Raw genomic sequence first — 24,347 nt, 5'->3', positions numbered from 1 at the left:
CTCCCATCCTGTGGTTCTCCTGTTCCCTCCATCCCACCGCCCTGATTCATGCACCTGATGCTCCACTGGCCCCTCAGGTTCTCTTTGCCCAACCAGCCTGCACTGATAATGGGTTCAGGCAACCAGCTTGTTGCCTGAACCCATTAACCTTCAAAACTGCTAAATGACTTGAAAAGCCTCTCAGATGTCAGGCTCTTTTCTGGCAAAACCCTGAACCTGGATCCTTCTCCTAAGCCGCCTTCTTAATTCCTACCCCTGGGCTGCCAGGCACAGCTACGGAGCATCATTGAATTGAGCAGATTGGCCCATGAAAAATTCCTGGGCTCCAGCTCCAGCTGTGTGTACCCTCAGCGATACGCAGCATCACAGGCACCAGTCCACTGGTCCCTCCAGCAACCATGCAAACCTTCATTGCTCTCAGAATCTCCAAGAATTCGCAAAAAGTGCCCCTCCTCCCAGTTAGTGTGTTTTGATGTTGTACAGTCTGGTGAGTTCTGTCCTCAGGAGAGGAGGATGTAGCATTTCCAGGGTCGCAGGGGGCAGCATACCTGGGCCCAAGCCCTTCAAACCCGACCACACCCCTCTGCCCCAGGGCCCATACTCCCTACTTTGGTCCTTCAGGGCGGCAGCAGCTACCCCTCCTCCCCAGGGACAGGAAAGCAGCATTGATTCCTGGTTGACATGAGTCAGGCTTCTGTGGGCGAGAGGAAAAATCCTAAAGGAATGCTCAGAGCATGACTGACATGGGACCCAGTCACACATGAGTGTGTAAATGTGTGTGAGCACTGGGGAGTGTACATGTGTACTTCCGTGTGTGTACACACTGTGGGCAGTGTGAGTTTATAGGAGGAAGCTCTCCTTGGCTTTTCCAAGACTTGACCAGGAAGCCAAACTCTCTTGCCTTCATTTTCTGGAATAAGTTAATAAACGTTGCCCTTGTGCAGTACACAACCCAGACGCCTATACTGATGGCTCTGACCATGGTGTCCTCAAACCCTTACATCATTCCCTTCCCTTCCATTGTCAGAGCATGGCTTTGCCTCCATTCTATGTGAACCTCCTCAATTTTCTATTTCCTACCCACAAGTATATGCAGATCTATACTTTTTTTCCCCCATTTCCCTTCAATTTCAGGGCACAAGGTGTCTGCCTTTTTTTCAAGGCCAACAGCTCCTGTGCAATTGATCTCATCAGGGGTCCTCTCTGGACCTTGTTTCATTAGCTATCCATCCCCCCTTCTCATCTTCCTGTCTTTTTTCTGGTTGTCCCATAAAATCAACTCCATTTCACAAAAGCCTTCTCCTGACTCCCAAGGCCCCACTCCCCCTCCTTCTCTTTTCTCTCCCAGCCAAGCCTCTAGGACTATTTTTACTTCTTCACCCACTGCACTCTGGCCTCCTCTCTACCATGTCTCTCCGTGTCCTTTCACGGGGCCCTCAGTAACCTCCATGGTGCCTGATTAGCTAGGTAACTTTCCAGTCCTTATTTTACTGGGCTATTCTGTGCGTTTGACACTGATGATCACTTTCCTCTTCAGGAAAATCTTGCCTCTTTTCACTTCTGCATAGAACTTATCAGCTAGTGTGAGGACCATGCCCAATGTCCCTACCTAGGAGGAACAGCCGCACCCAGTGGGGCAGCCCCGTGTTCTCCTGAGACGTGGGAAATTGATCCTTGGCCAAGCTGTGGAGGTCATGCTGAGCAGGGCTTGGGGTTGAGGACGCTATGGGAGGCCCTGGCTAAAATGCATGAGTAATAAGCAGCAGATGGCAGAGAGAGTCAGAGAGAGACAGGCAGATAGACAGAGACAGAGATAAAAACCAGAGAGAGCTAGAAGACAGACAGAGACAGAAAGAGACAAAGGAAGCATACGCTTGCTAAGAGGTAGATGTGAGGAGAACACGGCTGCCCCAGAGCTGGAGAAGGAGCCTCTCCTCCTACATTTATTACTTACTGCTCCCAGTTCTAATGTGCTTGAGGACTAGGGGCCTGACTCCACGAAAGTGTTCACCCTTATAATACATTTACTATTTATGGAGCGAGTGTTCAAGTGTCTGCTGATTGCAGTCAAAAGGAAGCTTGCCTAAGAACCCTGTACCCTGTAGAATGTGTCCTCAGAAACGTGTGTTGTGGGTTTTGTTGGGCCCAAACCACGAGGTTCGTCACTGTAATTCTCTCTGCTGTTTACAGAGAGTCACCATGTCCATGTCTATCCACCTGGTGTGGAGGCTGTACCAGCGAAGGACCTGAGTCACTTACACACCATGTTCAGAAGAACGTGTGCCCACAATACAAGACACAATGTGGTGGTCCAGAATGGAAGTATAGATTATGGACACCCTTGCTAGCCTAACGGTCAGATTCCTCTGACATCCACCGAGCCCAAGGGCAAAATTAGGACTTCTGTATTTGCAGCTCCTAATTTAAGATGAAGATGATCTCATTGAACAATGGAAATTCTTCTCAATGTCCCTAAAAAAATGTTTATTTTGGTGATAGAAGAATTTATTATAATTTATGACAATTCCTGGGCATTTGAAGTTCTCAGTTCTCCTTTTTTTTTTTTTTTTTTAAGATTTTATTTATTCAGTTCTTCTCTTCTTGACTGTTAGGCTCAGCTGTGACCCACGGTTATTGCCAACCCATCCTCTGCCTCTTTCCCTCACACATACTCATCACTGTGCAGCCGACACCATGCAAATTCTCTCACTGTGCATTTGCTCACGCACTTCCCTCACGTCTCCATGAAGTCTTGGGACCTTCTTGTACCTTCTCTGTGGGGACTTGCTTGGAGCCTCCATTTGGAATCCTTTTGGTCTTCTTGGAAATCTTCTAGCCCAGTGGTTGTGAACCCGGGTGATTTTGTCCCCCAGAGAACATTTGGTAAATTTGGAGATACTTTTGGTTGTCATAATTTCGGGGATGGGGTGGGGGGGGGTAGGGGGTGGTGGAAAGAGTGCTACTGGCATTTAGTTTGTAGTAGCAGAGAATGTTGCTCTACACCCTAGAGTGTGCAAAACAGACACCCAACACAGAATTATCTGGTCCATAATATTTTGATAAAATTTTTAAAAAGATTTTATTTATTTGACAGACACAGATCACAAGTAGGCAGAGAGGCAGGCAGAGAGAGAGGGGGAAGCAGGCTCCCTGCTGAGCAGAGAGGGGGCTCAATCCAGGACTCCTGACCTGAGCTGAAGGCAGAGGCTTTAACCCACTGAGCCACCCAGGCACCCCAATATTTTGATAATTTTGAGAAACCCTTCATTCTAGCCTGACTCTGGCACCTTTCACCCTATCAGCTGATTTCTTTTTATGGTGCAGAATTGTAGGGTTGGATGGCAACTTTCAGAAACTATTCTATTACCCACCTGAAATTTATGGGTAAGAAGACTGACCAAAGAGAAGCTGCTGAAAGTCACAGAGCAAGTCACTGGCAGGACATCCCCCCCCACCCCTGGGGCTTTGACCATTTCCATTCTACTTCCATTGTACTATTGTTTCCTTCTTTCTAGGTGGGCTGAAGAGTTTACTAAATGTCCAGTGACTTTCCCCTCCAACCTCCTACCCTCAACCCAGTACTAGGAACATGGTATATACTTGCTATCAGATCAGAATAATAAGATTTTATAAAATAATATGACTTTATAAAATATCATTTTCCCCCTGCAAACAAATAGATATATTTAAAAAATTATCAGCCTTTCTCCTAGATATAACCTTCCAAAAGGAAACATGACTATATCTAAATCACAGAAAGAAGAAATTCCATAGAGACTTTCTGCGGAAGTTTCTTCAACCCTAATTAAAATAAATACCAGCCAACCGAATCTTACGCATTTAAATGATGGTGATGAAAATCACCACCTTAGCGGCACCGAGGAAAACAGGAAAGGTTTCTACTAAGGGGAATGATTAACTGAATTCTTACAGAGACACTGGAAACAAAACAAAACAAAAAGAAAACCGACAAAAAACAGAAAGGACAGCGCATTGCCTAAATTTGTACATTGGATTCCTCCAACCTCTTATTTATAACCTCTCCCCATAAACATTCTCCTGAAGAAAAAATACATGTAATTGTTGATCCAGAGTTCAAAAAGACTAGGTTAAGCATGCAAAGACAGAATAAGACTTCATATTGGAAAAGGAGAGCTGATTGGCTAGTATTTTGCATTTTGGAGGCAGAGCAGTACAAGTTCAAGGGCAGAAGTTCAAGTGCAGGCCTGTAGCGAGCTGATCTTGGATTTGAGTCCCAGCAACAGCATGGAGCAGCTGTGTGACTTGGGTAAATTCCTTAATTCCTCACATTCTGGACTTCTCAGCTTTGAAGGGAAGGGCAGTAACAATACCTCCGAAAATATCAGGTTGTGAGGATTTGATGTAGGAACACAGGAAAAGTGCTTCCCGCGGGATGGGGCTAAATCTAAGGGATGAATAAATGAGAGCTAGCGTTAACATCTATTTCTACCTTTTAATCTTTTAATTTTATTTCAGAAAAAAAAAAAAAAAAAGGAAGATCACTTAGTCCATGGTGTCAACTTTTATTTCCTCAGAAGAAATGTGACATCTGCTTGCTAATGTGAAAGAGAACTGCTATCACATTGAAGTCTTCACATTTAAACTCAAACAAACCATGGCTTTTTATTTTTTTTTAATTTTTTTTAAAGATTTTATTTATCTATTTGACAGACAGAGATCACAAGTAGGCAGAGCAGCAGGCAGAGAGAGAGAGGAGGAAGCAGGCTCCCTGCCAAGCAGAGAGCCCGACGCCAGGATCGATCCCAGGACCCTGAGATCATGACCCGAGCTGAAGGCAGAGGCTTAACCCGCTGAGCCCCCCAGGCGTCCCAAACAATGGCTTTTTAAAATTGTGCAAGCAAATCTATACTGGAAAATACCTGGAGAATAACTGAAGCTTGATTTGCTTTCCTTCTTTCCTCTCTCCCTTAATTCCTCCCTCCTTCCCTCCCCCCTGTAACTGGAATGTGCAAATGTGCATATATGGGGTTCTGTGACGGGAAGGTATCTATAGAGACCGTGTCAAGCAGTTAGGTGTTACAAATAAGTCTGAGAAGGGAAATTTCAGAGCCTTGGATTCCAACCCTGGTTCATACTATGTATGAGGTATCTGGCAAGTCATTTAACGGTTTCTCATCTCTAAAGTAAGGGGCTTGAGAGGTGGTTACTGAGATTTCATCCAGCTTTAATTACAGGGTTATATTTTATTTCTGGAGAGCCATGAGCGACATCCAATTCAAATGTGTTGTTTAAAATGGCCCTGTCTTGGGGGTGCTGGTGGAGTGTGTGACTCTTGATTTTGAGGTTGTGGGTTTCAGCCTCACATTGGGTGTAGAGATTACTAAAAAAAAAAAAAAAAAGGATCCTGTCTTTTTACTAGTAAGTTCAATCTGTGAAACATTATTCATTTTTCAAATAATATTTTACATTTTGCATAGATATCCTGGTTCAAGCATTTTGCTGCATTCTTTTTTTTTAGATTTATTATTTATTTGACAGATCACAAGTAGGCAGAGAGGCAGGCAGAGAGAGAGGAGGAAGCAGTCTCCCCGCTGAGCAGAGAGCCCAATGCAGAGCTCCATCCCAGGATCCTGGGATCACGACCTGAGCCAAAGGCAGAGGCTTTAACCCACTGAGCCACCCAGGCGCCCCATTTTGCTGCATTCTAAGTTCTAAAATTTGACTGGCGTTATGGGTGTTTGGCCTGGACCCAGGGCTCCATGCTTAGCAGGGCTCCACAATTGCTTCAATGTCCTGCTCTTGCCATCTCGAAATTTTTAATGATTTTTGAACCAAGGGCCCTGCATTTTCATTTGACACTAGGCTCTGCATATTATCATAGCTGGTTCTGGCTACAACTTATAGTTTACAGTTAATTTACAATTAGTTTACAGTTTAATTTCTTGGCATAGGACTCTCTCCCTTTTTAAGTTAGAAACCCACATGTACCTTTTTCCTCTGCAGCCATTCTGTTTGAGGGTGGGATAAAACTGCTTCACCTGCCAGAATGCAGGGTGTGTCCGCAACTGTGCCCAGGACACACAGCGCCTGGCCTTGGCTTTCAAGGGTAGGGGCTCCCAACCCTCAGCCCCAGCTCTCTGTAGTGGCCCAAGCGTCTGTCCTGGGGATTCCCACATCAGGGCAAATGTTTGTTTAGAGTCCATGTTTGAGGACTTTTCAAAAGAAAATTGGAAGGTGACAGTCAAACCATGCAAGAGTCCCATTCTGTGAAAGAGACCAGTACCTCACCCTCCTGGCCATGCCTGTCATCTTGAGTGTTACTGAAGGCCTTAACCAGCTGACTTCAGGTGTCTCTCCAGTGCAGTAAAGAGGGAACTACTCAGAAAGGCTCTTTTCTAATCAATGCACGTGATGATTCAACTTCAAAGCCAATTCTGACTCTCCGTGTGTGCTGTCATGGAGCAGGGCGCTGAGGGCACAGCAGTGAGCAAACACCATGAAGACGAGTTAATTTCCATTTTATGACAGTGTCCCGTGGGTCTACTCAAAGGCCGGTGGAAAGGGGACACTACTCACCTCACAGAGCTGGCCTGAGACTGTAAGAAGATGGTAAGTGACGAGGTACTTAAAGAGTTATTTTGTTAAACGATTTGCACATTGCAGCCTGGGCACACGATTTTAAAAAGAAAGCAATTTGTTCCTGCAGGTATGCATAGATTTATTCCCCAAAGGGAGCAGCTTAGAGCAAAGCGGAGATAGGAAGAAATTTAAATGATTTGCCTTTTCCTCTCAATTTTCAAACAGTGAAACTTCGCGGACAGCGGGGCGCCCCTCTCTGGACCAGCCACGGAAGGGAACGCCAGCTGAAGAGAAATGCCAACAAAGAATTAAGATCGTGCCCACTCCGATGGTGGTCAAGTCAGGCCGTCTAGAGTTTCCTGTCCCGCTCTCCCTCTTCCTCCTCTTCCGCCCGCCTGCTCTCAGCGAAGGGCAGAGGAACCGCCAACCCTGCCCCCTCTCCTGGCTCCCGCGCAATCCCCGCGTCTGCGCTGAAACCCGACTCTGAAACGAAGCGGGCGCGGCGAGAAGAGGCGGGACCAGGCAGAAGTGGGCGGGACCGGGGAGGCCGGAGGGAGGCGTGGTCGGACCTCGATGGGCGGGACAGGATGGGCGGAGTCTAGGCCTAATCCGAGCGGCCCAGGCGCGGTGGAATTTAGAAAGGAAGCGGGTGCCGCGGGGCGAGGCGGGGCCAGGCTGCGATGGGCGGGGACGAGGGCGGGGCCACGCGTGGAGTTCGGCCGAGGACAGGCGGAGCCCTGGGTTTGGCGGGGAGAGGCGGGGCCAGCCAGGTGGGTGGGGCCGGAGAGGAGAGTCCTTTACGGGGCGGGGTTCACCGCGCGCGGGGGCCGAGCCCTGCTACTCCGTCGGTCGCCGGCTCTGCAGCTGCACTGCCTGCAGGATCCCGGGACGCGGCGCCCCGGGGGTGGAGGGCGAAGGAACGCGGCGATGGCCCCAGGAGAACTCTCGGGGTCCGCGGTCCTGGCCACCGCTGTCTTCGTGGGATGCACTGTGAGTTCGCCGCTAGTGGCCCCGGGTGAGTGTCCCATCGGGGCCTGGGCGCTGGGGAGGAAACGGGGGTCCGGACGGCAGCCCCGCTGGGCCCTGAGCTGCCCTCGCCCTGGCACAGCCGGGGGATCCCGACGCTGAACATCTGGCTGTTGGAGAGTGGCCCGGGCCGGGTGCGGCGCGGGGCGACCGCTCCCGTCCCTCTCTTCCCGCTTGCCCGGGACCCGCCTTCCCTTCTCTCCCGCTCCTCTGAGGACCTGTTACCCCTAGCCCGCCCCTCCGAGCTGTCCGGGGTGTAGGGACCGGGCCTGGCTTGGCTTCCTCCGGTTGCGCTTCCTGCCCGGCTGAGCACTTTGGAGCCCCGCGGACCCCTTGCCGCGCTTGTCCTCAAAGGCCCCGCGAGCGGAAGATCGACACCAGCGACCGGGTGCTCTGTCGTAGCTCCCCCCTCCTTTGTTTTATATTTTAAGACCTTGGGGAGTTCCGTTTCTTTCCTTTCCAAGTTTTCATTAATTTCAGTGGTTGATGAATTCTTGTAACAGGTTGGGGGCTTTCCGATGTCTTCCCCACATATCCTGGATAATCAGGCTTGGAAAAAGGGAAGGCGCGTTTGTAAACGTACATTTTTTTTCTTCTTTGAGTCAATTCCTGTCACCACAAAGGAACCTTCTGTGGTCAGAGCAGGAAGCCACCAGCAGAGACCATAAAGTGTTGTCTTCAATGACGACTTCGGAGCAGGAGTTTTAATTGAAATCTGAGAGGAGGTGTAACTTTTATAGAAGTCCAGCCTTACACTCTTGTTTTTGTGGCTGTAGACCCCAGGGATTCCTTGCCACCGGTTTCCCTCTTAATTGCCACTTGACAGCACTAGTTAAAAAATAATAATAAACGCATACCTTCTTGGCCAATTGGGGTTACCACAGCTTGGAATGTTACGTCAGCAAGCTCTTCCAAGTCTTCACGTCCAAATAATAAGCATCTGGAAGCGTTCCAACCGTGACTATCTCCTCCATAAAAACACATACACTGCTCTTTACTCCCGAGAAGATTCCAATCGCTTATAGTTTTAAAACTGGCTTATCACTTTGGTCTTCACTTTTTCATAGAAAACAGGACATGTTAGGAAGGCAACAGGATGGAGACTATGTCTCTTGAGCCTTTATTAGCAGACCCGTATTTCCTTCAGTCATCCCTCCTGGGGAAATGGAGGCTAGTGACATGTATTACTGGTTGGGAGATTTTGGTCCCCCCCCACCCCCCCGTGTGTCATTGCTGAGACAAGTAGGTGCGTCTTCAGGTTCAAATTGGACTCGGGGTTGTAGACAGTACTGAGTTGCCCCAGAATTTGAATAGCTTAACCTGGGAGTAAAATTGTTAGGAAAAAATAAAATCAGCATTGGATGCAGGTAATCAGCTATCAGCGAGGGATGGCCATTCCTGGGGTAGGTTTGTGTTTCGGTGGATCTCTGAGCGATGTTCTGCCCTCAAATCTGGAGTGTGACGAAAAAAGTTCCCACTGAATTGCAGAGCAGTGTTTTTTGATGAAAGTTTACCCCTGAAGAAGAACTAAGTATCTAAAAAGAGTACTGAGTACAAAGGTGCCCGTGGGACTTGAGGCTTGTATGAAGAAAAGATGTCCTGACCAGCTAACATCTGGTCCTCTTGGAATCTCTGACGGTATTAATGTTTATAGGGAATGTTTTAGGAAAGCAGGGAGAAGGAGATAGGCAGCAGTGTTGAGTACTCGGCTGAGTCGGGCGATTCATATGCTTTCCGTACACTTACTTCTCAGAGCCCTGTGATGTTCGTACTTATCGGGAGGCAACTGAGGCCCACAGCAGTCAAATAATTGGCCCAGTCACACAGCCCATGTATCAGTCCTTCAGTCAGAGAAGCAGAACCAGTAGGAGGTGTGTGTGTGTATCTTTATACGTATCTTCGATAGCCTAGCCTGCCTAATTCCAAAGTTCATTCTCTACTGTACCCCACGTCTCCCCAGAGAGAAAATAGAACGGAAATCAACCTCAGTAGTCTTGTTGAGATTCTAAGATAGGGACCGTCGGACATCCTAAAATTGTAAGCGTGTGGTTAGCAGAAGCTGGGCAGCAGAGAAAAGGACAGATAACTTCACAGTGGGTAGTGACAATGTCTCTTTCTCTTCCTGCTTACGAGAAGAATCTCATTAAACTTCTGTCTCTCAGAAGCAGTATTCGAAACTGTATGCCACAGGCACCAGAAGGGATGGTTTTCCACATCTTGGCTTATGTATGCCCTTAAGGTCTCTGGTTACTCAATCCTTGGGCTTATTAGTTTCTCTTACTAGGCAATGGGCATGGCCTTCTGGAAAGGAGTGGGTGGAAAACGTTCCGGGGCTGGTGAAGAGAGAAGGGCGCTCTCCTAGAGCATTGTGGGCTTTCATCCAGCCTCCTGACTCCTCGTCTGATGCTAACGATAAGCTTTATTAAATTCTGGGTTCTCCTTTAGCCAGGTAGCACCCAAGCTGTGTGGTCACATAATAAACATAGCCAGTGGTTGGAATGTTTTGAGCTTAGACGTCCATACCCAAATCTAATTTAAAGAGGAAATGAAAACTTTGAGAAGTGCCTTTCATTCTCTGCTCCCACTTTTGCCCTCCTAAAAGAAATTAATCAAACAGATGATTTGGGAGTTTCAGTAGTTGCATTCAAAGGAGATAGGCCAAAGCCTCAGGCAATAGAAACAAAAATTTCATTGTTACTTTTAAAAGAATTTGGCTCTGATGCTGAAGTTTACTTACATGTTAAGACAAAAGAGAAATTATTTAAAACTGACAAAAAATGATTTAAACTGTCAGTGGTTGAAACTACTATGTTGAGTGGTTTCTAATTATTTTAGGGCCCTACAGTAATTGGTAAAGATTTGGTGGGCTCCTGATAGCAGGTAGAATAAGGAGTCTGGTGTGCCAACAAGGACTAAAATTAGAATCTGGAGTTGGTTCATTGTAGACATTTCACTCTTTCTGGAGGAAGGACTACTGTGTTTGTCATACCTATCTTGGGGCAGGCTCTGGTCCAAGTGCTCAGATCATTTAATTCTTCAGCACCCTGTCAGCTGTGTGGTTTTATTCCTGTATTTATAAATGAGAAAATCGGGTATCCGAGAAGTTAACTTGAAAGAGTCACGCAAACGTTCAAGTTGGATTTTGACCTTGAGTCAGGTCTGTTCACTTCTGAAGCCTATTTTTATTATTAGTAAGTCATTTTGGTTTTCTTGCTAGTGAGAAATGTCTCTTTCTATGAAGATACTTATAAAGAAGCACCAACAAATAGGCTAATGGCACGATATAGTGGAAAGAGCCTCACGTTCTAAGACAGCCCTGGCCTGGAAGTCAGGGAGAGCCCCTGCCACGTCGGGGAGTGTGACTATCTATGACTCTATTTTCCCGACTGTAAAATGGGTGTGTGCCAGCTCCTGTCGTTGTCCGCCTTACTGACTGCCAGTGAGCATCAAATGAGCTGCTGTCTCTGAAAGGTCTTTGCAAATGGCAAAGTGGCATATCTCTTATCCTTTGTACCGTTTCTTTCTGGATTTCTTCCCCATGGTGTCCAGTAGGCTGGACTTAAAATGTCAGCTGAATTGTCCAATAAATGTAGACCACACGTCTTAAAAGGTTGTCATTCTGGAGGTGGCGGTGGCTTTCCAAAGATGGGTTCATTGTACATTTATAAAAGCCCAGAGTGACACCTCAGATTCATGAATTTGTTGCCATTGACTGGGAGTTATGCAGACAGGACTTCTTTTTCTATTTCCCTTCGGTTAAAATACACTACTCTTGGCCCTTTTGGAAAATTCTCCCCATGATTTAAATATTTAAAGGGAAGAGACAGTCACCCTTTGATCTTGTGACTCCTTTTAGTTTTTGTCTCTCTCTCCCTCTCTCTTTTTGGCTTGGATAGGATCATAATGCAAATATAATTTTATATCCAGTGTTTTCCTTCCATCCTTCCTTCCTTCTTTCTTTCCTCTCTTTCTTTATTTTTAAGATTGGGGCGCCTGGGTGGCTCAGTGGGTTAAAGCCTCTGCCTTCAGCTCAGGTCATGATCTCAGGGTCCTGGGATCGAGCCCCTCATCGGACTCTCTGCTCAATGGAGAGCCTGCTTCCTCCTCTCTCTCTGCCTGCCTCTCTGCCTACTTGTGATCTCTGTCAAATAAATAAATAAAATTTTTAAAAAACGTTTTTTATTCATTTATTTGAGAGAGAGAGCACAAGCAGGAAGAACAGCAGAGGGAGAAAGAGAAGCAGAATCCTGCTGAGCAGGGAGCCCTACAACATGGGGCTCCGTCCCAGGACCTGAGATCATGACCTGAGCTGAAGGCAGATGCTTAACCCCCTGAACCCCCCGGGTGCCCCATCCGGTGTTTCTCATTTAATATTATACATGATGTCTCTCCAATTCCCTGCCTGCTCAAAAAATGGCTGCATAATATTTTATTATATGGATTCCCTGATTTTTGCCTCGTTGTGATTCTGTTTTAGATTTCACTTGTTGCTAATTATTTTTAATTGAATTTGAATTTTCAAATGAATTAGTTTTCTTTTGAAATTAAAAAAAAGTTATTTATTTATTTGAGAGAGAGGGTCAAAGAGCATGAGTGGGGAGGGGCAGAGGCAGAAGCACACTTCCCGTTGAGCAGGGAGTCTGCGTCATGTGGGCCTCCATCCCAGGATCCTGAGATCACCACCTGAGCTAAAGGCAGACACTTAAGTGACTGAGCCACCCAGGTGCCCCTCGAAGGAATTGTTTCAGTGAATGTCTATGTGTAAAGCTTCGTCTAGATATTGATGACGTCCATGGAAAATGAGTTCTTGGAAAGGCAATGTTGGGGTCAAAGATGTTCATGTTTTAGAGGCCATTGATGACACCTTTATTGGTGGTCTGAAGGTTGTCCCAGTTTACTTGTCACAGCAGTGGTTGAAGGACTCAGTTTTCACACTGCTGGCATTTTCTCAGAAAAACCCATTTGCTAATTTGTAAGGCCCATCATTGTACCTTGATTGTTTCTGTCTGTCTGTCTTTGATTGCTGGGAGGTTGACTATGTTTTCTAGTATTTGAGCCATGTGCACATGCCTGTAATCCTTTTTGGACGATTTTGAAGTCTGAAAAGCTCTGAAGCCCTGAAGTTTTTTGAGACTTTTTTGCATACCCCATTGGTGATAAAACCTAACCTGAACTGGTATGAGATTCAATAGTATGTATTTATTTCATTTAGTTTGAATATTGCTAAATTTTGCCACAGTAATCTCAGCAAATTTGATTTTGGAGTGTTACATAATGTGTGCTGAATGCATTGCATTACCTTTCTAGAATCACGAAAGTCTGAATTTCGAGGCACGTCTGACCTCCAGGCTTCCAGGTAAAGGATTTTGGTCCTGCATTTCCTCTTCTATGACTCATTTGTTCTTGTCTGTGGGCAGCCAAATGTACAACTGCTTAAAATAGTAAAATATCCTATGGAGAAAAGTAACTCCTCAAATGAGTGCTACCTCATGAAAAGAAGCACTATTTTGGTATCCTAGTGTGGAATCTGCTAAAATACAGAAACCTGGGCAAAGCTGAGGTTTTGTGTCTTATCGGTGGCTCTGGGAATAGATGCCCACGATAATGGCAACTTTATGGAGAAGCAGGCTACGTTTCCCTTCTGCTCTCTTCTGCCAGTTACTGACATGGCTGTCTTTGTAAGGGAGGAAAAAACCCAGAATCTGCCCAAGGACTTTTTGGGGAGGGAGGGATGGATAGAGGGTGGCAGATAACCCAGGCAAACTGAGTTTCTGGGCCAGTCCTCTCTCCTTGAGAATCCTTTTGCCAAATTCTTTGGAATTCAGGGCAGCTGGTTTTCTATTCCGGCTTCGCCATCCCCCAAGGCCCCCACCTTCTTGTCTTTGCTCATCCCAGTATTATTATTATTATTATTATTATTATTATTTTTTAAGATTGTATTTATTTGAGGGAGACAGAGATAGGGAGAGATAGGAAGGGAGAGCGCAAGCTGGGAAGAGAGGGAGAAGCAGGCTCCCCACTGAGCTGGGAGCCAGACCTCAGATCATGACCCCAGCGGAAAGCAGGTGCTTAACCCACTGAGCCACCGGGTCCTCCTGCTGGTCCCAGTGTTCTAAACAGCTGCAGCTTTACGACTCTCCCCTCCCGTCATTCTGTTTGCATGCTCCTGTGTATATGCATTTTGACCGCTAAATACAATGCCATGTTACCGAGGGAAAAAATTATTTGAGTCACTTTCCTCATCTGTATTAGGGAGAAAATATGGTGGAGTTGCCTCATGGAGTTGTGGTGACAATTACATGAGCGGAAACACGAGAGTTCATGGCACAGTGTTTGGCACACAGTAAGTGCCAAGAAAGTATATTATGTTTCTTTTGTCCTGAGTCAGATAGGAACCCGCCACCATGACAGGTGAGACAAAGTTCCTAACCGCTCCAGCATTTTCCTTTCAGGTCCTCTGCGATTGCCCGAGGCATCCCCTATCTTTTCCGGAGCCCGGCTTAAGCTCATTGTGTAACAGCAGGGGTGGGGACTGAGGAAGCCATGTTGGGCAACACCAGAGCAGGGAGGAATTTTAGGGACCCGTGGGCTTGGCAGGGAGGTCACTTGGGATGCGGGGGATATGTGGGGTGAGCCATTAGCTACGAAAATTAGGCAAGGAAGGAGAGAAAGGCAAAAGGAAAAGAAACCATTGCCTTTATCTGGGTAGAATCTGACACTTTGTTCTGGAAGAGTTCTGGAAGGTTCATCAGTTATCTCGAGCCAGTTGATCTGAAAGTATAAGCACGAAATTTTGACTTGCATTTGATGTGATCATCCTCCTGACATACTCTGATTCGGGGTTGGACTCCTCATTGCTCCTCTTCTCATCGCTTACTACTGAATGTCGTCTTGAAGTAGAATCTTGTGATGAATGTGGTTTAATAAGAAATAGATTTTAGTCTTTGCCCTCCGTTCCTGGCACAAAGCTCCTCAAAACCCAAAGCTCCTCAAACCCCGAGAAGTCTCCAAGTGGTAGGGGAGTCTTTTGTCATTCATGAGGAGCCCCCGGGGAGCGAATGTTCTGGACTCAGGGTGGTACCCTAGGTAGCCACAGGATGGGCCTGGTCCTCTGAAAGGCCCTGTGATTAGAGGACTGGAACTTGCAGCCTCCCCCACTCACCTCTGGGAGTGGGAAGAGTTAGCACAGAGAGTGTCTGATTAAGTGCTTTAAAAAAGCTTTTGAACAACAAGGCTTGAGGAGCTTCTGTGTTGGGGAACGCCTGGAGGAGTTGGAGAGTAGTAGCGCGTCTGGAAAGCCTGGGCCTTCCCCATCCTTTCCCCACAGCTTACCATATATGTCTCTCCTAGCTGGCTGTTCCAGAGTTAGATCTTTTCTCATAAACCGGTGATCCAGTAAGGCAAATGTTTCTCTCAGTGTTGTGAGCTGCTTTAAGCAAATTAGTTGCCCCCAAGGAGGGGCTTGTTGTGGGAACCTCTGATTTATAACCTTGTGGGTCAGAGGCACAAGACCACGGCCTGGACATGGACCTGGCATCCGAGGTGGGGGAGGGGCAGTCTTGTAGGACTGAGTCCTTAACCTGTGGCACTGATGATCTCTCCAGGTAAATAGCCTCAGCATAAAATTATTGCTTGGTGGTGCTGGGAAAAACACGTATTGGAATGAGGAGGTAGAATTCTGTACCATTAGGACTAGAAGGGACCTTGACCATCTCCTCATAACTTATTGAGGACCCTGTGGGCCTAGCCAAGACTTAAGGGAGCTCCTTTACTCAGTTTAGGACTCTTCCCATTGCCTTAAAGCTGGCTCCCCACTGAAGTGGCCCCACTTCTGCTGCTTCTGACAAGTCTCCTTGGGCCACATTTGTGCTCTTGGTCCTGCTGCCCGTTTCTCAGCTCTCTGGAGCTGGCTGAGTAGGACTTGAGACGCATGACTTTGGCTAACTGACTTACAGAGCAACTGTGGTGTTTTTAGCCATAAAACCCTCGTTAGAGCAGAGGGGATTTTGGTCGTCATCTTGTAATTAACTGCCTCTCTTTGCAGGTGGGGAAACGGAGCCCTGAGGAGTTCAGTGGCCCGTGGGAGTCAGCAACAGCATTAGCCTATAAATAGAGGAACAGGCCATTAGGTTTGGTGAGGGGAGGGCCTGTGCATGTGTCTTGGGCACTGTCCGCGGCTAAGATCCAAGTCCAGGACCTAGAGCAGAGCAGATGCTTAAATACTGGAAGGAAGCGAGCCAGAATAGGAATCCAGGTGTCTGTCTCAGCTCTTTGTTTACAATAAAGTGAAGGATTAGGCTTTCCAATATTCACCCACGAATGTTAGCTAGAGTCTCCTCTCTCTGTCCCTTCTTGAATTAATAAGAGGCTGTTTTGTCTGCCAGCTTCTATGGGCCATATTGTTCCCAAAGCCTGAGGTGGAAAAATCTGGTCATTGAGAAAAAAAAAAAGAATGACAATAGAAGGAAGAAAGTACCGCTTCCTCGGGTCAGTGCGGTAGGACATTGATATGTTTGGAAGTGTCGGTGAAAAATTTCAAAGCAAAAGTTTTCCAAACCCAAATCCATTCATGAAACTCTTTTCAAAGGTGAACTAAATTCAACTGTGTTTCACCAAAGGCGTCTATTAATGCGAGTCTATCATGTTCCATAATACTTTCTGTCTTTCTTTTATACCTTTGTTTCACGGGTGATATATTTATTAATTCAGCAGATGTTAGTAGAGGGCCTTACCGTGCACGAGGCATGGGGGATGAAGCAGTGTGAACAATACAGACTCGGGCCGTGCCTTCGCAGAGCTAGCAGCATCTCCAGAAAACGGTAGAGCAAGCGGTAATGGTCAAGTGTCTTTAGTCTGCATGGCACGTGGATACCCCAGTCCCTAACCTGGAGCTGGGGGTGGGGTGAGAGGCCAGTACAGGTGTGAGCAAGACTTTGGGAAGGAAATGATGTTCCAGCTGATACTGGTAGAAACGTTGGCATTAGCGAGGTAGAGAGAACGAAGGGGGCAGTGGAAGAGAGGAGGTGAGGGGTCTGTCTGCTCATAACACAGATGGGTCCCTGGGCCCCAGAGGGTGAGTCAGTGGAGGTGGGGGGGGGGCTGGAGGATTTGCTGTCCTCACCTGTCTCCCAGGTGATGCTGCCTGGGTATCGTACCTGAGCGGGGAGGGGGGCGGGGGATGGGGAAGAATTAGGGGCTGTGTTCCTCTTAACCGGGAACCCCTCCCCTCTTGGTGCGCGGTCCACATCCTGTTTTCCCCCATCCTCCAAGCTGAGAGCAAGGGTAGCCCTCCCAAGAAGCCTTCCTGCGCGTTCCCTGGGATTCTAGCTCCTGGGAATGGACATGTGGAGTCCGTGAAGGCCTGTTGCATCCATTCTGTCTTATTAAACATTGCATCCATTCTGTTGCATCCATTCTGTCTTATTAAACATTAAATCCTGGGCAGTTCTCACTGTGTTGGTCTGACCTGTGCTCCTTGAGGCAGCAGAACGTAGAAGACACGCTCGTCACGTGTCACGAAGACACAGTTTCGTCAGATTCTTGCAAAGCTATCTGAGGAGCAGGTGGCTGTTGCCTCTGTCTCACAGAGATGAGGAAACAGATTTACCCAGGAATCACCAAGTTCAAGAGAAGTGAAATGTCTCACTCACGTCACTGAGGAGGGGAAACCGCAGCTAGATGGATGTTCCTTGTTCTCAAATGTTCTCTATTATTATTACCATGTGAAAGTGTATGGACTATGTACGCGGCACCACAGGTAAAAGGAAGAGGTATATTTAATTTTTGTTCTTCCTTTTTTTCTCTTTTTTCCACCATAGGTCCATCGACTTAAAGAGGAAACAGAGGCATCAGAAATTGAGTGTAGATTTTGCTTTTTAGTGGAAAATGGGCCGTTTTCCAAGGAATCCTTTAGGAATCATCCTTTTGCTTTTACAGTAAATCTTTGAATGGAATAATTTGATTTACATATCATTAGGTTTACAAATGAATTTTTAAAAGTTTTGGCATGAGGGGGCTGTTAAGGAAAAATGGACCTCAGTTTCCTAAAAAGACACAAATTAGACAGTTAAACCATTACCTTCTTTTGTTAAACATTTTTAAAAAAAGATATTATTCATTTATTTGACACAGAGATTGAGAGAGAGAGAGCACAAGCAGGCAGACTGCCAGGCAGAGGGAGAGAGAGAAGCAGACTCCCCACTGAACAAGGAGCTCGACTTGGGAGTCGATCCCAGGACCCTGGGATCATGACCTGAGCTGAACGCAGATGCTTAACTGACTGAACCACCCAGGCTTCCCAAGCCGTTACCTTCTTAACAGGCCAGATAAGTCTAGCTGAGTGGTTGAAGATTTATAAAGAACCTATACATAAAATACCATGTGATCTGTAGAGTTAAAAAAACAAACAAACAAAAAATCCTTTTCAATATCAGCAACATGCCTTCCTCCCCCGTGCATATATACAGACATAACGTGGTTCTGTGAGATTCCTGTAAGGGGTGGAAGCTTGAAGAATTCACTGGGCTTTCTGTCTCACGATTAAACTCGGGAACACTCGTTCTCAAATGGTCTAAAGCTCTTCATAGCTGGAAGTCTCCAACACAATCGTGTGAATTATCTACGTTATAAAAACAGCAGTCCGGAATTTCCTGGCATTGGTGAACTGGCAGATGGCTAATGGGCAGGCATTCCTTCGTTTTTCTTCACATGTTTGTGCTATATGCGTGTACAGCCTTAGTTCATTTGCAGCTTCCTCAGTTCTTTCCAGCCTCCTCCTCCTCAATTAAAGGCAAAACACAAAACAAGCAAGGCTAGAAATAAGATGAATTAAAGTTGCTGGAAGCCAGGTGATACAGCTGAGAAGCTGGGTTCCCAGGGTAAAATCTATTTCATGTGCACGATTGCCAAGTTAGTGTCTTAATTGTCTCCGTAGGTGAAACAGGTAGATATTCCCTACAAGCAGCGTGCAATTCCTTAAAAAACAAAGGACCTTGTTTGAGATATTATTAGGTATTGTGTAGGTATATTTAAAAAAAAGTGGGGTGCCTGGGTGGCTCAGTAGGTTAAAGCCTCTGCCTTCAGCTCAGATCATGATCCCAGGGTCCTGGGATCTAGCCCTGCATGGGGTTCTCTGCTCAGCAGGGAGCCTGCTTCCCTCCCTCTCTCTCTGCCTGCCTCTCTGCCTACTTGTGATCTCTGTCTGTCAAATAAATAAATAAAATCTTAAAAAAAAAAAAAAGAAAGAAAAAAGAAAAAACAAGCTTGGTTTCTGTGCTCTGCAAACTTGTGATTCAGAAGGGAAAGATAAGCTCTGAATACAAATCATTGTAGAAGAATGGAGAATGAGTTTGGTACAATCCAAGAACTACAGAGCTCTGCGTGGGACCGCAGAAGAGGGACTTGCCTTCTGATAAGAGAGGTGGAAGGGACTTGAGCATGCCGAAAGCCTGGCATTATAAGTGGACGCTAAAGGGAATGGAGGGGCGGCACGGGCCGCACAAGGAACAGCCTGTGCGAAGGTGCAGAGGCAGGACAGGAGAAGTTAGTGCAGACCTGTATGAACGGACAGTTGCACAGTGAAAAGAGGGGAAACTGAGGTGAGGCTTTGGAGCTCAGAAACTACACCCTGTATTGTGCAGGCAGTGGGGAACGAAGGCGGGGTGGAGTGGAGGATGGGGCACCCGAAGGGGGGCCCCTGCCTACCCCCGGGATGTGATGGCGGATCCCCAGAGGCTGACTGAGCTCGGTTAAGTCCTGAGTTTGAGACATGGCCCCAGTACCTCAGCAAGTCAGCTGATATTGCTGTTTCTTCTCCTTGTTTCTAAGTTTCCTTTTTGGAGACACTGAGAGACAGAGAGAGACAGAGAGATGGGGGGAGGGGTGGGCAGGGGGCAGAGGGGTGATGGTGAGGAGAACATCTGTTCTTTATGCATCTCAGAATTGTTTGGCATTGAAATGAATAATATGGTCCTTTGTGATAGAAAGTGATAGAAATAGGACACATAGTGTAGAAGTTTAATACAATACTTGTGACATAATTTTTCAAAGCTTAAGGAGTGCTGGGAAACTGGAATCGTGAAGTAAGGGCGGTGTTCAGTCTTGATGATGTGAGGGCCAGGAAATGTTCATTAAGGGTGAAAGCTAGCTAATTGTGTATTTGTTTTTGTTACGTAAATCCTCTGACATTGTGCAAATCAGCTTGACTTCTGAATAGTTATGCATTTATTTTCAGAAGACTGTTGCGCATTTCTGTTTCTTTCCCCGTATTGTTGGTCAGGCTCTCATTGTTCTCTCTTCCGAAGCTTCAGGTCAGGAGGACAGTGTTGGCCATCAATGTATAGAGCAGTGTCTTTAAGTAAAACTGCCGATCAGCACTGGGAAGATTTCTAAAGCCCTGCTTGGCTAAGGGGTTCATTTCCTTGTCATTTCTGGCAAGTCTGTCCCTTGGTTGATTTCTTCTGTCCCTTGGTTGATTTTTTGTTTTTTTTTTGTTTTATTTTGTTTTGTTTTTGTTTTTTACAATAACGTGACCAAGTTGATTTGGGGAGAGGAAAATAATCTGCTTGGAAGTACTAGTATACATTATATACTGTATATATAGTATATACTCATATACATCAGGCACCTCCAGATTATGGAAATGGTAGTTTCACGATCAGTGACTGTGACCTGTTCCTACGTGGGAGTGGGAAGGGGGAAAACAAAGAGAAAGAGCGTTCTTTCGCTTCAACCCTATGATAAAATAGTTGATCTTTTCCATTTTGTTCAGTGCTGTATCTTGATACATAAATGAGCAAAGACTCTAGACTTTGAGTCCATGTGGAATAATAAAATTTACGTGTATTTGTCCCTGGTTCCCAGGCACAGACCTCCTAAAGCCCTTGGGATCTTTTGAGAGCTAGGAGTGTTTTTTGTTATTCATAATGAGCTCTTTTTTACACCCTCCCCCCCCCCCCCCCCCCCCCCCCCCCCCCCCCACTTTGCCCTGTGTATCTCTTTCATTTGGCCCTTCCTGAGTTACATATCCTTTATAATCAAACTGTAATCCTAGGTGTTAGAATTTTCCTGAGTTCTGTGAGTTATTCTAGCAAATGGCTCAACCTGAGGAAGATCATGAAAATCTCCGAATTTGTCGTTGGTTAGCTTGGGGACACCATTTGCCACTGGTGGCTGAAGTGGGGCCATTTGGTGGGTTGGAGCCCTTAAACCTGTGGGGTTGACACTAGCTCCAGTGATTGGAATCAGAATTCAATTGAATTGTAGGACACCCAGCTGGTGATGGAGAATCGATTGTTGGAAAGTGAAACAGTCAAGTCTTTCCTGTTTGGAAAAACCAACTCATGATATTAAAACATTACTTCTGGAGGACTGTCTTTGAAATTATGGGGGTTTACCATTTAGATAAGGACTCAAAAGGCATTTAAAGAAATATAGGGGGAAAGAAAAGAAATTATCAGACCAGTGCCTTTCTGTTTACGTATTTACCTTGTGTTTTATAGTGTAATAAAGTAGAATTTATACCACTGTGTGGTTTTCTTTGACCCTTCTGTCTTGTGGTGTAACTCCAAGATTTCATAGCATTGTTTCTGCTTCTAGTTAGTGGAAATATCTAGTATGTAAATATTAGGGATTGCACTTACAAGTAATTTCCTTACTAAGAGTTTTCCAGAATTACGGTTTACCTCTATGGCATTAATATTACTCTTAGGTTGAACCATATGAAATCACCAATATTTGACCATTTTTGACCTATAGTGACAATAGTTTCATAGTAAGGAGGGTTTCTTATTGACTTCTATCTGCAGCCTCAAAAAAAACCACAACAGGGGCGTCTGGGTGGCTCAGTGGGTTAAAGCCTCTGCCTTCGGCTTGGGTCATGATCCCAGGGTCCTGGGATGGAGCCCTGAATCAGGCTCTCTGCTCAGCGGGGAGCCTGCTTCCTCCTCTCTCTCTGCCTGCCTCTCCGCTTACTTGTGATCTCTGCCTGTCAAATAAATAAATAAAATCTTTAAAAAAAAAACACACACAACAAACTATAGTGATTGTCATCAAGACATGTTAGAAAATGCAAGAAGAAGAAAAAGAAAAAGGTGCTTCCCGTGTTCCACTACCAAAAGATACAAAACACTAAAAAGAAATGAAGATAACATACTCTTACCACACAGAGATAACTAGTGTAAACATTTTGCTATCTTTTTCTTCAGTAAAACTGGGATCTTCTTAGCTCAAGATCCTGCTATGTGTTTATTTTTTCGCTAATGTTTTTCATTTACAATTGATATAATTTTAGACAAAGGGATATGGCAGATTTGATCTCTTCACAGGGATTGTTTCTATTGTTTTAAAAGTGGAAGGGAAGTTTAGGATTTCCGGGTAATCAACAATCCTAACTGTTAAATGTGTATCAGGATGCCTTTTTGATTTTGCTTTTTAAAAATGACAACAGGAATTTTCTTTCAATTAAGTACTTGATACCAAAAAAATAGGTAGGTTGACTTAAAGAAAATAAAAACTTAAATGAATTTTCCCAGTCATTGACTCACTAGGAAAATCCATTCTGTCATTCTAGATTTACTGCTGAATTAGATGAGGTAATGATTTCCCATAGATTTCCTCCTTAAGACTCTAACTCCACTAGAGTGGAGCTATGGATAATCCCATTTCGAGGAAATTTACTGAGCTTCAGAACTGTTAACTCACATGTCAGAGGCAGTAGAGGCTGGAGTCTGATGTTCCCGAGCCCCGCTGCTTCATTTAAAATCTTATGAGAGCTACTTGCCAACTGTGTGACCTGATGCAAGTTACTTGACCTTTCTGTGCTCTACTTTTCATATTTGCAAAATGGAGTGGAAACAAATAGTACCTGCTTCACAGGGTGATTGCAAGAGTTAAATGAGTTCATCCCTGTCACCTACTGGGAATGGTATTTCTACAAAGTATGCACAAATACGTGATCGTTATTAATAGTTTTCTCTGGGTCTAACCCTTGGGGCTGGTTTTCAGAGTTCTTGTTTGAGTTTTGTGCTAGTTACCTTCACATTGTATTTTCCCCTTAAACTCAGGTTTTCTGTGTCTAGGGTTTTCCTAATTGCTTCTGTTTATTCTTTCCCTTCTTTGCCTTTTTGCAAAGTGATCTTGTTTTGTCTCCAAGCTGCCCCTGCCCCGCCGCTTTACATCCGTGGACTTCAACAGGGACTCGACCTTGGTGCTCCAAATTTACTCATCTTGGCTTCCCGCTTCTGCGTTCCCAGGAGGCCAGCCACGTGCCTGTCTTGCAGGAACCCTGCCTGCTTAAGTGTGACTAATGGGAAAATCCTGTGTTGAGGACTTTTGTAGCATTCTGTTTAATCATGCTCCTTTTCCTGTTCCTGGAAGGAAGGGAAGCTCGGGGCCGGAGTGGGGGTTGTGGGAGCAGTGGCCGTGGCCTCGCGGTGCTGCCCTGGGATCGCCGTGGTGGCAGGTGCTCCCCACTTGTGGCAGGCTTTTGCAGTGATTCAGTACCCCCATATCCAACTCAGCCTCCTCCAGTGTGGCTCCTGGGGTTCATGCCTTTTCCTACGTGTTGGTTTCGTTTCCCCAGCTGAGCTGTAAGCTATGTGAGGCTAGCAGCCTTTATACACTTACTAGCCCTGGGAATGATTGTAGCAGCAATTAAAAACTACCATTTAGGGGCACCTGGGTGGCTCAGTGGGTTAAAGCCTCTGCCTTCGGCTCAGGTCAAGATGTCAGGGTCCTGGGATCAAGCCCCACATCGGTCTCTCTGCAACGCGGGGAGCCTGCTTCCTCCTCTCTCTCTCTGCCTGCCTCTTTGCCTACTTGTGGTCTCTGTCAAGTAAATAAATAAAATCTTAAAAAAAAAAAAAAACCAAAAAAACCCTACCATTTATTGGGCACTTACTCTGTGCTAGGCAGGTGGGGAAACCCACGTTTATCTTATATAATGCTCAGAAACCATTCTCTTATTATCTGCATTTTAGGGATGACGAAACTGAGGCCCAGGGACATGGATTGACTTACCTGGGGTCACAGAGCTAAGAAGCAAGTCGAATGAACCCTGTGCAGCAGAGAACAAGCTGGTTCCTGCTTTTGCTTCTTTCTTTCTAGGGAGCAACTTTGCCACAGACCTCGGTTTGGATCCTGGCCGTTCCCCAGATGAGTGACCTTGACCTCAATATTTCGTTCTTTCATGTCCCCATTTCTAAGATGCGTTTGGTAATTACGCCTATCTCAGAATCATGACAATTTATTAAAAAAAAAAAAAAAAAAAGATAACGGGAGGAAAGACGCCGGGCACAGGAGAAGCACTCAGTAAACGTCCGCAGCTATTAGCAGTTGGGGCTAGAGTGCATGACCTTCCCTGGTGAACCCTAGCGCTCCACAGGACAATCAGTCTGTCTGCCTCTCTCCCTCTGCCCTGAAGCCCTTGCTTAGCTCCAGCCAGCTCGGCAACACCCCATTATTTTCCCACGTGGTTAGCTTGTGTTGTCTTCAGCACGGTGGAAACTGCTTGGCTGAACTCCGACCCTGGCAGGGGCGGGCTGTACCAGAAACCAGGGACCTAGGTCCCGGAGACCTGGTCCTCTGGGCCAGCTCCCTCCCTGGGAAGCTCTGGAGGAGTCCGTGGCTCCTGAGGGACCCTCGCTCTTGCAGTCTCTGCTGGAAACAGGCCAGCTGTCCTCTTCTCCTTGGGTGGCTTGGTCCTGACGCTTGCCGTTAGCTTTCTCCTCTAGTTTAAATCATTTCTAGTCCTGTCCCTGCTT

At 46.1% G+C, this 24,347-nt stretch overlaps 1 protein-coding gene across 1 annotated transcript in view; it reads left to right on the top strand.

Moving 5' to 3' along the window:
• Positions 1-7,318: 7,318 nt before the first annotated feature.
• Positions 7,319-24,347, top strand: part of RELL1 (RELT like 1) — a 62,947-nt gene continuing 45,918 nt past the window's right edge. Inside the window, exon 1 of the mRNA XM_059382273.1 lies at positions 7,319-7,576. Coding sequence (XP_059238256.1) covers positions 7,489-7,576 — 88 coding nt within the window. The 5' untranslated portion in view covers positions 7,319-7,488. The remainder of the gene's footprint in view (positions 7,577-24,347) is intronic.

This window comes from Mustela nigripes, chromosome 1 (assembly GCF_022355385.1).
Source record: "Mustela nigripes isolate SB6536 chromosome 1, MUSNIG.SB6536, whole genome shotgun sequence".
In the NCBI taxonomy this organism is placed as follows: Eukaryota; Metazoa; Chordata; class Mammalia; order Carnivora; family Mustelidae; genus Mustela; species Mustela nigripes.
The sequence above is the reverse complement of the archived record's forward strand: the minus strand, read 5'-3'. Positions and strand labels throughout refer to the sequence as shown.